This window comes from Mercenaria mercenaria, chromosome 4 (assembly GCF_021730395.1).
Source record: "Mercenaria mercenaria strain notata chromosome 4, MADL_Memer_1, whole genome shotgun sequence".
Lineage (NCBI taxonomy): Eukaryota > Metazoa > Mollusca > Bivalvia > Venerida > Veneridae > Mercenaria > Mercenaria mercenaria.
In genome coordinates, this window is record NC_069364.1 from 50,887,327 (window position 1) to 50,901,252 (window position 13,926).

At 35.7% G+C, this 13,926-nt stretch overlaps 1 protein-coding gene and 1 long non-coding RNA gene across 3 annotated transcripts in view; both read right to left on the reverse strand.

The window, feature by feature from the left end:
* Positions 1–13,547, reverse strand: part of LOC123551661 (interaptin-like) — a 69,899-nt gene extending 56,352 nt beyond the window's left edge. For both annotated transcript variants that reach the window (XR_006686452.2, XM_045340740.2), the window contains exons 1-4: positions 13,456–13,547; positions 13,017–13,083; positions 7,781–7,832; positions 945–1,075 (exon numbers count right to left, since the gene is read on the reverse strand). Coding sequence is in view for 1 of the 2 variants with exons in the window: in XM_045340740.2 (XP_045196675.2) it covers positions 945–1,075; positions 7,781–7,832; positions 13,017–13,076 (243 nt within the window). In the remaining variant the exon portion in view is untranslated. The remainder of the gene's footprint in view (positions 1–944; positions 1,076–7,780; positions 7,833–13,016; positions 13,084–13,455) is intronic.
* Positions 10,734–12,548, reverse strand: LOC123563185 (uncharacterized). Its single transcript, XR_008370598.1, has 3 exons — positions 12,211–12,548; positions 11,430–11,617; positions 10,734–11,168 (listed from the first exon to the last, which is right to left on the reverse strand). It is a non-coding gene; the product is annotated as an uncharacterized LOC123563185 (long non-coding RNA).
* Positions 13,548–13,926: the final 379 nt, after the last annotated feature.

Here is a 13,926-nt window from a genome sequence, read left to right on the forward strand (position 1 = left end):
CATTTTTTTGTCTAAATTTTTAAGGATGGGAGTAGGTATCCCTGTCATTTTAGGGGGATCTTTTGAAACACAGGTATGAAATGGCGGGCTTAGGTATATTTTTTGGTCTAAATTTTTAAGTATGGGAGGAAGTATCACAGTTATTTTAGGGGTTCAGGGGGCTCTTCCCCTGGAAAATTTTGAAATATAGGTATGAAACGGTGGGCTCTGGTGCAATTTTTGGTCTAGATTTTGAGGTATGGGAGGAGGTATCCCAGTCATTTTAGGGGAGTGGGGGTTAGGGGGCTTAATTTTGAGGTACTGGGAGGGACACTTTCCTCAGTTGGGTGCAACTTTGATGAGTACAGGTCACTTCTCAGCAAATTTTGGGGGCATGGGCACCCTCTGTCTAGCTCTGGATCTGGGCCTGAATCTTGTATCTTTACTCACAATTACGCAGCAGGACATAAATCACAATATATAAGGTCCGTCTATTTTCATGATCCTTTGATGTCCCCATTGTATATAGCTACCTGCAACCTGTTACGCTTCAAAATTACGGTCAGTATTCAACTCACATAACAAACTGTCTGCATGCATAAGAGGTCACCAGCAGCATGTCAAAGGTCTCTAGAGCATCACAAGTACACTACCAGTCCTTTTATTATGTAACAAAATTAATTATATAAATAGACTTACAATATTTGTTAACATATTTCTTCTTCTTTAGATAAAAAAGTAGGAACAGTAGGAGTTTTTCAAAAAAAGTAGGAAAAAAGTAGGAACAGACGTAAAAAGTAGGAAAAGTAGGACTACTTGAAAGCCTGACAGTGCAATACTGTTTCATCCAAGTTAAAAACTTGTAAGAACAACTTATAAATGACAAAATAGACTAAAATCTCTTTCAAAGACTACATATAAATATAGCCAGCTCACTGAAAAGCTATATGTGCAACATATCAAACCTTTTGTTTCATGTCTAACTCTGTCTGATTTTTCCATTTTCTTATTTTATCAGCTTCCTGGTGTAGTTTTGCATGCAAAGAATTCAGTCTCTCCCCATTGACAGCCAAATCTTGATCTGGTCTGGTGAATTCTGAAATTATAACTTAACTATTACATTTTCTGAAAATTGTGGGATTAATTTATTAAATAGGTACATTCATGGCTGCTTTAGTCTTATGGCAAATACTAAAAGTCTGACATTAAGCAAATAATAAAGAAATATCTATAAACACGAACAACTGAATGAAGTATTGCCAATGCAGAGCCCCCTAATTATCTCAGCTGCAGCTGATATCTGTCAGTGATGTATATATATACTTTTGTATTACACAAGTATAAAGCAAAACCTTGGATTTAGATTTGCATATCTTAAAGTGTAAAGTTGTATATTGCTTTTAACACTTACTAATACATAAAAAAAAATTAAATATCTTTAATAGCATTTCATTTTTCAACTTTATGGGAAAAGAAGAAAGAAAAACAGTAATGAAATATATCGTCATATTAAAGGGAAATTCTGAAGTAAATATAGCAACATTTTTTTTTGACTGTTTAAGCCAAGTTATCTAAATATCCATTCCTGGATGGAAAAATTAGACTGCACAAGAAAAATTACCTTAAGTCTTGACCTTGACATTGAAGCTAGGGGACTGGGTCATAAGTGTGAAACATCGTCTTATTAATTAATTACTTGGTAGCATTTGTGCCAAGTTACATTAAAATCCCTTGATTGAGGGATTGGCAAGGACACAAAACAGACTCTGTTGAAATTTTATATCAAATGTGACCTTGACCTTTTAGCAAGGCCTTAGGGATCTGGGTATTGTGCATGACATGTCATCTCATAATGGGAGATATTTTTGCCAAGCAATATACACAGTGGGGAAACCACGTGACTAAATTGGATAACGTGCACGCAAAAGTGCTAAAAATTGGCCCGCTTCAGGTATGTTTTTTCACTATAACTTTTTTGATCCGCAATTGTTTAAAACGAGATAACGTGCATAAATCCCACAATAAAAAGCTCTTTCAGCAGATATATGTAACTTGATGAAACTCTCTCCTGTTTTTACGTAATCCTTGCCCAACCAATTCGAAAGATGCAAAATATTTTGGTAACGAACATGTCTGTTCCCAAGTTACGCACCTAGCACAGATTCTGCAGAGAATTTTTGCTGGAATGTAGGTTTAGAATAAAGCTTGTCATTGTCCAAAGTCCTGTACCAAATATTTAACATGACTATTCAGGAATATTGAAGATATCGTAAGGCAAAGGGTGCGGTAACGTACACGTTGCGGTTTTTCAGGAGGTGACATACACGTCATTTTTCCCCAGAGGGTAACGTACACGTCAAAGACTATATATCATGCATGTAGAACATTTTGCCATTAAATGACTGAACTGCAAACATTTTGATATTGTTAAAAAAAAAAAGATGCAGATCCTGGGAATAGGCTGTTTTTCTTTCGGTAGGTAAGTATATACAGAAATGCTACAGTGAAAATGAGTAGCGTCAGCTAGTCCTAACCCTAACTTGGAAATAATTACACGTTTACTGCTCTTTAAAAGTTTCTTGTATATATCTATACATACAAGGCAGTCTGAAAGACAGCTAAATCCCCCACCACTGCTATGGATAGTGAAAGGGTAAACCTTTGATTTTAGCTGTGACCTTGACCTTGAACTGACATGGCTGACTCATGAATTCTGCACAACCTCTTGATGAGGTGATCATTTGACCAAAGTTTCATGAAAATCCTTCAAGGGGTTTAGGAGATACAGAGCTGAAACCTTTGACCTTCAGTTGTGACCTTGACCTTGAGTTGACATGGCAGACTCATGAGTTCTTGATGAGGTGATCATTTGACCCAAGTTTGATGAAAATCCTTCAAGGGGTTAAGGAGATACAGAGTGCACACCAAATGGAAGGCTCAAACCTTCGACCCTTAGTTGTGACCTTGACCTTGAGCTGGCATGGTTGACTCATAATTTCTGCACATCGTTCTGATGAGGTAATCATTTAACCCAAGTTTTATAAAATTCCTTCAAGGGGTTTAGGAGATATAGAGCGGACACGAAATGGAAGGCTCAAACCTTTGACCTTCAGTTGTGACCTTGACCTTGAGCCGACATGGCTGACTCATAAGTTCTGCACATCGCCTTGATGAGGTGATCGTTTGACCCAAGTTTGATGAAAATCCTTCAAGGGGTTTAGGAGATATAGAGCGGACACAAAATGGAAGGCTCAAACCTTTGACCCTAAGTTGTGACCTTGACCTTGAGCCGGCATGACTGACTCATGGGTTCTGCACATTGCCTTGATGAGGTGATCATTTGACCCAAGTTTTATAAAATTCCTTCAAGGGGTTTAAGAGATATAGAGCAGACACAAAATGGAAGACTCAAACCTTTGACCTTGAGTTGTGACCTTGATCTTGAGCCGGCAAGGCTGACTCATGGGTTCTGCACATTGTCTTGATGAGGTGATCATTTGACCCAAGTTTTATAATATTCCTTCAAGGGGTTTAGGAGATATAGAGCGGACACAAAATGGCTGGCTCAAACCTTTGATCTTGAGTTGTGACCTTGACCTTGAACCGACAAGGCTGACTCATGGGTTCTGCACATTGCCTTGATGAGGTGATCATTTGACCCAAGTTTTATAATATTCCTTCAAGGGGTTTAGGATATATAAAGCGGACACAAAATGGCTGGCTCAAACCTTTGATCTTGAGTTGTGACCTTGACCTTGAACCGACAAGGCTGACTCATGGGTTCTGCACATCGTCTTGATGAGGTGATAATTTGACCCAAGTTTCATGAAAATCCTTCAAGGGGTTTAGGAGATATGGACCGGATAAAATTTTGAAATTGTTTTGCTCTAAATCCATCATATGCGCAACCGACCATGAATCTTTGAGTAAAAAAATTGACAGTTGCTTACAGGGGATGGAAGCCTAGTACTTGTTCTTTCCAGAACGATGGTTAGTTTAGTTGTCCGCACCATATGATTCTGACTTTTGAAAGAGGACGTAAATCAAAGACAAACGAAAAGAAGTATTAAATACGCACATAGGTATCATTGGTTACACCGAGAGTAACAGCATTAAAACTACTGTGAAATCATTTTTATTCCCGTAGGACGAATTTCGCGTATTTCGCGCCAGGGCCATTGCGCAAATTTAAGACAGCGCTATTATTATTTTTTGATTTTATTTTTTCATTGCTAAAATTGAAAATGCGCGAATTAAAGCCCGCACGAAATAGCCCTTTTCACGTTTGCGCAAAATTTCATGCCAGCGAATTTAAATGATTTCACAGTATCATATTATCTATTTATAGCATGGAGAATGAATAAATGTGCCAGGAATGCGGAAAGTCTTTTCGGAGAAAAAGTAATTTAAAGGAGCACGAGAAGAGACATAGTGGAGAATGTCCCCAACACTGAAAAGCATTATTAATTAGGTGAAGTCTTTTTTCTTCATTTAGTAGTGATATATTTTTTTTTTTTTTTTTTTTCAATATTTTTTCGACTAATTCATTTTGAACGGCACACCATTGTCATATTCATTTGTCATATGTATAAAAAAATGTCCCAAGTGTACAAAATAGCAAAACTAATAAATATTTTTTTCTTTTTCATGTGAATTTTTCTATTTATTTGCACATTCTTTCTATAAAGAGGAGGACCCTACAAATCAGTCCTAACACAGATTTGACATAGTTATGCCATATGAGATTTTTCCTGCAAATAATATGTTTTCCCAAGTGTACATGACTTTTGACATGTTTGATTTTACAGGTCTGTGCCCAAAAATATAAATGACATGTCACCTAGGTGCATGGCAGCATTTAATAGGGTGCAGTTTTCTTACAGAAATGTCTTTTCAGTTGTTATAATGGTAAACTGGCAAAATATTATGAATTATTCCAAATTTTGACAGTAAGAAATTTTTTTAGATCAGTGTCCAATTTTACTGACTAACTTAATTTCTAAATTATATACTTTAATGTATGCTGCTATTATTATAGCTTAAAAGAATGCATATTCTCTTAAAAACTAATGAGTTTTAAGGTAAAATGCTGCAGGTTTAAATTATTGCTATTTTTGTACACTTGGGACATAAAGATAACTTAAATATGATATTATACAAAATATGAATAGAATTCTTTTTTCAGAGAAACATCTGAAGTGAAAATGTCTACTCCCATGATAATAAAATTGTTTTCATTTACGTACATGTTCACAAAATTTGCAGTACTGAGAAACTGAGTGAAGTTGAAAAAAACATCAGCAAGCAATACTTTAACAAATAGATCAATACAACACGAAATCTGAAAAAAATCTATCATTTGCTTAATAAAATTACCAAGAGAATGTTTTTATCCATATGATGGTACAATGTCAATGTTTTCTTTTGAAAAACAATTAATCTAATATGGGCTTATAATTGTCCCAAGTGTACATAGTAATGCTTACCTTAAACTTTGTTGTAATAAAAATGCTATGGTATTTGCTCATGACATATAATGTCATATTTGATGCAAAGAAATGGTTGTTAACTTAGTTCTTAATTTATGTTTTAGCAGTTGTACATTCCTTGCCAAATATTTCCATCTGAAAACTTACGTAATTATAATTATTATCAGCAAATGTTCATTTTATAGGTTATTAACAAGAGCACACATCTGCAAGACACTTTTTCATTTCTCTATTCTTCAATGATTTGTTTTGTTTGTATACAACTGAAAGATATTGGTATTGTTCTTCAAACATTGTAAATATAATAAGTGACACCGTGTGTTTTTGTCCCAAGTGTACAGAAAATACACAAATATGTTCTTATGAAAACATCTGTATCTATGACAAATTTAGATATATTGTTATGAAACTTGGCACAATTCATGCATACATCCCGAAGTTTTGTAAATGTAGAAATTTACCACTAGAAATGAAACTTTAACTGAGCTAATCAAACTTTAAGTGGTACAAGTGTTAAAACCTGACCCGTACAAGTATAAAAATTTTGATTTTGACACACTTTTTTTGTATTACCTTGATTGTTGACTGTTTAAATAATGTATATATGTTGTATTTATAATTATATTGAGCTAAAACAGCTTTAGACCTGTTATATTTTAATTGTTTTAATATTAAAGTATGGTACCCATTTAAAAAAAAAAAGTTCAATATTTTTTTCAAAAATCATTAGTTTGCAATTACACTTGCCCTTTCGATATATTTAACTAGAACCTTCTAGCTATCTAATTCAATGCATAACTTACTCCTAACACATGGTTTAAAACTGACCCTTAATCATGCTCAGGCTTCATTTTTTTATTTTCACCCACAGCCTAAACTTAACCGAGGCTGTTATTTTAAAGCTTTGAAGGTAATGGACGCATTTATAGATCTATATTATCAGAATATGTCAGCATTTATAATTTAATCAATCATGGAATGGCTATAGTCCTTAGATATGCAAAATTTAGGTCAATACTGATATGTTGTTTCAGTAAGGAGGTCTAAATGAATAACTAGCTATGTCACTAACCTACAGAAAGAATAACATATTACTCCTGCACAATAATTTAAACGACAACAACAACGTGTTTGTATTATTGGTTGATTGTTATGATCCCATGCATGGTTGAACTCAAAAAGGTTGTCAATGATACAAATAAAGTGCATGCTGTCATATTATATAAAAAAGATTTTCTGTATTGAAACGTTTTAATGAAGAAAAATCATGGTTATCAAACAATTGCTATTGTTTGAGTTTGAGTTCGGGATTTATACTAATTCCAGCATCTTTTTAACAATATCAAAAATGTTTACAGTTCAACGGGTCATCAAAAAGATTTGAACGTATGGATTTGATTAAACCCCGCTGACAGACAAAACTATATGGTTTATTCCCAGAAACCTAATTGACTTTTGATATTTGGAGAGAAAAAAAAGTTGACATTTAAAATGGAAACTGCTAACAATGTCTACTTGTCAAAATAACATGTTTAGACCATAAAATTCCAACTGCTTCTCATTTTCACTGTAGAATTTCTGTATATACTAACCTATCAAAAGAAAAACAGCCTATTCCCAGCATCTGCATCTTTTTTAACTTTACAGTTCAGTCATTTAAAGACAAAGATGTTCTACAATACATGCATGATAAATAGTCTTTGACGTGTACATTACCCTCTTGGGAAAAATGACGTGTACGTCACCTCCTGAAAAACCGCAACGTGTACGTTACCGCACCCTTTGTATTGCGATATCTTCAATATTCCTGAATAGTCATGTTAAATATTTGGTACAGGACTTTGGACAATGACAAGCTTTATTCTAAACCTAATTCCAGTGAAAATTCTCTGCAGAATCTGTGCTAGGTGCGTAACTTGGGAACAGACGTGTTCGTTATCAAAATATTTTGCATCTTTCGAATCAGCTGGGCAAGGATTACGTAAAAATGGGAGGGAGTTTCATCAAGTTACATATATCTGCTGAAAGAGCTTTTTATTGCGGGGTTTATGCACGTTATCTCATTTAAAACAATTGCGGATCAAAAAAGTTATAGTGAAGAAATATACCTGAAGCGGGCCTATTTTTAGCACTTTTGCGTGCACATTATCCGATTTAGTCACATGGTTTCTCTACCATGAATATAATACTCCCTTGATACATGGAAGAGCTACTGGCCCTGTGCAAAACTATAGTCCCTAAAACTGGTGTTTAACAAGTAAGGGACAAATAAATTAAGACAATTCAAATTTGGCAGAATTGGAATAATATACCATTCGAGTTTTGTGCCTGTCTGTTCTTACTTTGAGTCTTTCCGGCCGATACCTGAAATTTATGAAACTGTTAAAGTTAACACATCCTACTTGAAGGGAGATAAAAAATCTAGTTTTTTTACCCCACAACATCCCATTTAAAAAAAGTATAAGCTTATAAAAGTATTGTCAAAATCAAGAGTTTTCAATTGTCACATCTTATCTTATCAATTTGTTTTACCTATAGTATTAAGTTCTTCTTACCTGTTACTACCATCTTTAATACTTTTGTAATGATTCTTCAGCACCTGGTATTACCAGGCAGTCACCCATTCTTGGGTGTTAGCACAAAAGCCCATGTTTTCCATGTGATAAAGGAACCCAATATCCAATTTTTTCAAGGTTGCTAAACTCTAGCTCCACCACCAAAAGGTGGTGAGAAGGAAAGGAGCTGTCAACATTTCCGTGGTGCAGCTATCACTGGTTTCAAAACGTAAACAATAGGGGAAAAAATATGTTGTGATAAAAGCATTAATATATTTCATAAATACATGTATGTTACACTAAACAAGAGGACCATGATGGTCCTGAATCGCTCACCTCTTCCCACATGATCCAGTTTTGAGTATGACGTCGTTTTTTCTATTATTTGACATAGTGACCTAGTTTTTGAGCTCATGTGACCCAGTTTTGAACTTGACCTAGATATTATCAAGATAAAAATTCTGACCAAGTTTCTTGAAGATCCATTGAAAAATATGGTCTCTAGAGAGGTCACAACGTTTTTCTATTATTTGACCTATTAACCTAGTTTTTTAAGGCACGTGACCCAGTTTCAAACTTGACCTAGATATCATCAAGATGAACATTCTGACCAATTTTCATGAAGATCCATTCAAGGGTATGGCCTCTAGAGAGGTCACAAGGTTTTTCTATTTTTCGACCTACTGACCTAGTTTTTGATCGCAGTTGACCCAGTTTCAAACTTGACCTAGATATCATCAAGATAAACATTCAGACCAACTTTCATACAGATTCCATGAAAAATATGGCCTCTAGAGAGGTCACAACGTTTTTTCATTATTTGACCTACTGACCTACTTTTTGACGGCACGTGACCCACTTTCGAACTTGATCTAGATCACATCAAGATGAATATTCAGACCAAATTTCATGAAGACCCATTGAAAAATATAGTCTTTACAGATGTCACAAGGTTTTTCTATTATCTGATCTACTGACCTAGTTTTTGACGGCACGTGACCCACTTTCAAACTTGACCTAGATATCATCAAGATGAACGTTTAGACCAACTTTCATACAGATCCCATGGAAAATATGGCCTCTAGAGAGGTCACAAGGTTTTTCTATTATTAGCCCTACTGACCTAGTTTTTGAAGGCACGTGACCCACTTTCGAACTCGACTTAGATATCATCAAGGTAAACATTCTGACCAATTTTCATGAAGATTTCATGAAATATATGGCCTCTAGAGAGGTCACAAGGTTTTACTATTTTTAGACCTACTGACCTAGTTTTTGACCGCACGTGACCTAGTTTCGAACTTGACCTAGATATCATCAAGATGAACGTTCAGACCAACTTTTATACAGATCCCATGAAAAATATGGCCTTTAGAGAGGTCAAAAGGTTTTTCTATTATTTGACCTGCTGACCTAGTTTTTGACCGCACGTGACCCAGTTTCAAACTTGACCTAGATATCATCAAGGTGAACGTTCTGACCAACTTTCATGAAGATCTTGTGAAATATATGGCCTCTAGAGAGGTCACAAGGTTTTTCTATTTTTAGACCTACTGACCTAGTTTTTGATGGCACGTGACCCAGTTTCGAACTTGACCTAGATGTCATCAAGGTGAACATTCTGACTAATTTTCATGAAGATCCATTGAAAATTATGGCCTCTATAGAGGTCACAAGGTTTTTCTATTTTTAGACCTACTGACCTAGTTTTTGAAGGCACGTGACCCAGTTTCGAAACTGACCTAGATATCATCAAGGTGAACATTCTGACCAATTTTCATAAAGATCCCATGAAAAATGTGACCTCTAGAGTGGTCACAAGCAAAAGTTTACGGACGGGCGCACGGACGGACGACGGACACCGCGCGATCACAAAAGCTCACCTTGTCACTTTGTGACAGGTGAGCTAAAAAGAAATTGGTTAAAAACACAATGTCTAAAGTTTTAAATGGGCTGGTACAGTTTAATTTACATTATCATGTACATCCAGAAAGTGTTTTGCTGAATGGGATATGTAAAAAAATACAAAAAACAACAACAAGAACAACAACAACAACAACGAGCTTTCACTAATGGTGACAAATGCCCCCGCAGCACCCTGACTTTTGACCTGGTGACCTTGACCTTTAACCTGGTGACCCCAAAGACAGTAGGAGTCGTGTTCTCAATAAGTTTGAAGGTCCTGGGTGCAGTGGTTCACGAGTAAAGTGCCTTCATGCAAAAAGTTAACGTTGTGACAAACCGACTAACGAACGAACGGACAGTTGAAAACTAATATGCCTCCCTTTGGGGGCATAAAAATTTTGAGGAGAATTCTTTTCAGAAAAAGAGGAAAATAACATATATTTGGACAGGGGTATTGGGCAGAATTTTGGCCCCTAAAAATCATTATCTGAAAATCTGAGAATTTAGTGCTATGTAAGAATACTTGCTACAGGTTGACTGTAATTTCGTTAAAATACACTAAAGACCGTCTACAGTGACCAACCTTCGGAGAATTTCAAAAAGGTCATTGTAGACAGGGATTCTCTATACACAATCTGACTAGCATATAGGTCTTTGTTTAAGGCAAATAAGAAATGTTCTAGATAGCATCTGAATAAGGACCTTTAAACTTTAAACACTCTGATAAAACATGGAATATTTCAGGCCCTTCCCCAGAAATTTTTTAAGGCGCTGGGGTAAAGTTTGCGTGGCGGGATATGGGGTGGGTGCGGGAGGGGTTTCCCCACCTGTGTTCGAATTTTTTTTAAAAATCGAACCCAAATGGTGCTTTTTTAAGTATACCATATGCAAAAAAACACAACAACATGTATTTCATTACTTCTACATTTTCACATAATCATATAACCATCAATATATCATATACACTACACAGATGTCCACTTCATTTATAAGTATTTTCGAAACAACACATATGTCCTTCCACTTCTTTTGTACTAACACTAACAACACATAGGCATTTTTTTTTATATAAGTGTCTGTCTTTGGCACTGTGCCATTCCTTTACTGCACCACTGAAATTAAAGTCATTCAATTTTTGTCCCTGCATGGACACCATGAGTAAGGCATTAAGCACTTTCATGCTCACTGGTGAATGGTGGGTGGTCTTTACACATTCAACTGCTGAAACCTCTCTCACAATCTGAAAGTACAAAAAAAGTATTTGTTATTTTCCCAGAGCAAGGATAACCAAGGATGGATTTATATTGTAAAAGTTCCTAAGATTTAACATTTGTCTTGTGTTCTTCTGCACAATGAATTGCAACAGTATTTCTGTTAAATATTTGTGGGTGTTAACAACACTATTGCAGCTTTTTTACACAGAGAAGCAGGTTCTGTATTTCAAGTTTAAATATGTATTTTACTGCAAGCAGCAAGTTTCAGAAAGAACATGTATACACACCAGCTGTGGAGGTTGGTAGAAGCAGTCCCACTGTAGCGACTTTGCACAGGTTTGGGAGAGACTCGGGCAGATTACCAATAATCCACTCCATTGTGCTCCAAGTGTTCATCTGTGGTAAGGGTGGCTTTCACCTGTGCCCATTCAATAACTGCCCAGTCTTCTTCAAGGGAGAAGTGTGTTGAAAGAGCCTGAAATGAAACATAAGTTACAATAAAATGACATGTTTCAATGACTTTACAAAATGAATCATAACTTTTTTGTTGTTGATAAGTTTCTTGTTTTTTTTCTTCTAAAATTCTTTGGACCATACATGATGCTGTAAATATATTCAGTAAATAGAGATTCTAAACAAATCAATGTTTTTTTAGCACAGAAATATTGACTTCCTTGAAAAGCAGCAGAAGAGAATTCATTCATCCCTTTTACCGACTAGCCCGGTTCTTTACGTGAGAAAGTAGGCTGTTTATTTGGAACTGGTCTTTCCCAGGAATGATGGTTAGGTAAACTGCCCTAAATTTTGTTATTCCACTGAAACTTGTATCACTTGGTCTTTTCATGTTTACTTTGAGAGATACAAAAAAAAAAGTGAAACAAAAATATCATAGTAGTTAAAGTTTAATATTTAGAAATTAATAGCACCTTAAACAATAGTAATTAAACATCCTCGAAAAAGTTTGCTTCAGTTCATCCCGAACAATGATTTCAAACTTCAAACAATCACTGGTCATTTTCATACAGTTGCCTTTCTCTGTAATTTATTACACGATAACAATTAACTTACCCATGCATGCCGCCACCAACTGTTATCCCATTTCTTTGCATAGACTTAATCCTTAACTAATTATATTCCAATCACTCCTGTTCCAATTAACCGCAAACTTGTGAAAACACAGACTTTCATCAACACGTGTCGTATTTAAACCCTTATCAGTACACGGTAAACAGCCAGCTACACTGTGTATTCATAAACTTTACCTGAGGTATCTCACGGGGATGAAATCGCTTACTGATTTAAGACGCTGCGCTAATAATTGAGGCACCGCGCGGGATATTTAAGCGCTGCGGGAAGCTATATTTCGTGTTTTAAGCGCCGCGGTAGCGCGGCGCCTTATGCGGCTGGGGAAGGGCCTGTATTTCTAAATGACCTTTCAGTCTGCTTCACTTAATTGTCATCGATAGGATGGTGATGCAGTTATCAAGATCAAGAACCACATTCAATGATTTGTATTGGAGAAGTTTTCTCCCTTTCAGAGGATATTCAAAAAGTTGTTTTAAAGGTTCAAAGTCGTGGTTTGGGGATAAGAAATCATGGTCGCTGTACGCATCAGACAGGGGGTTGCTAGAAACAAGCCAATTTTAATGTGAAATGAATTGAGAGGAAATAAAAAGGTTGTTGTAGACAGAAAGTCGCTGAAAGCAAGGGGTTGCTAAGGCAGTCTTTACTGTATTATGTATATGCATGTATGCCAGCTTAAACCTGAGCCTTGCAATGATTGAAAATCTTTCGTATTGTTGCTTTGTTTTCCCCTTTTCAAAAGGCACTGACCACCATTCTCAAAAAGGTAAAAAGTTTTTATATAGATGTACCTCAAATGTATTGTGGTCTGTATTGAGAGGTTTGAAAAATGGCTCTCGGTTTTGCATCATTTTCTCACTGAAAATAGAAAACAAATTTATATATTTAAGTGAATTTTCTTTTGGTCACAGGATGTTCGCAGTAAGTGCAGTGATCAGGGTTCATTCACCAGAAGAACTTAGAAGATCATTCTTTGTTTAATTGTGGCATTTATGCAGTCAGAATAATACTATTGTCATGTTATAAAGCTACCATTAGATGCGGCCTATGATCTGGAAGAATCTACAGTTGTTTTTAGCTCACCTGTCACATAGTGACATTTTTGACTATCCGATAACTACTTCAATCTAAACATACACTTCATCCTGAAAGCTTTGCACCACTCTATGGTACTTTTGCATTCAAGAAACGGAAAAATACATGATAATGAAGACATATACTTATAATTACATTATAGCTGCATAGCGGGCGAAAACCTAAAATTGAATAAAATCACACATCAAACTTAGTCGTCTGCTACAAGTTTCTGGTCAAGGTTGTTGGCATGCTTGATTACCTTTATAGTATATTTAACCAGCTTTTCTTGGTAAGTATTGTAATGCAACCCCAGTAGAGGACGCATCCTGTAAGCAGGAGGTCCCGAGCTGAAGCTGACGGACTTCACATTTTTCTCACCTTATGACAGTTACATTTCTTACCGAATAAAACTTTATCTATTTTGTCCATAGAGCTTTTTTTGTCCTATCTTAAAGTGACATGTAAGGGCCAAGGCTTGTGTGTTCACTTTCTGAACGTTTTATTGAATTACTGTAGCATTATAAATAGTACTTGGTGTATTTAGTAAAGTTTAGATTAGACTTAATTTTAACATTGTCAAAATGTGTTTTAATGTGAGCTCGATTTTATTCAGGAAGAAAAGAA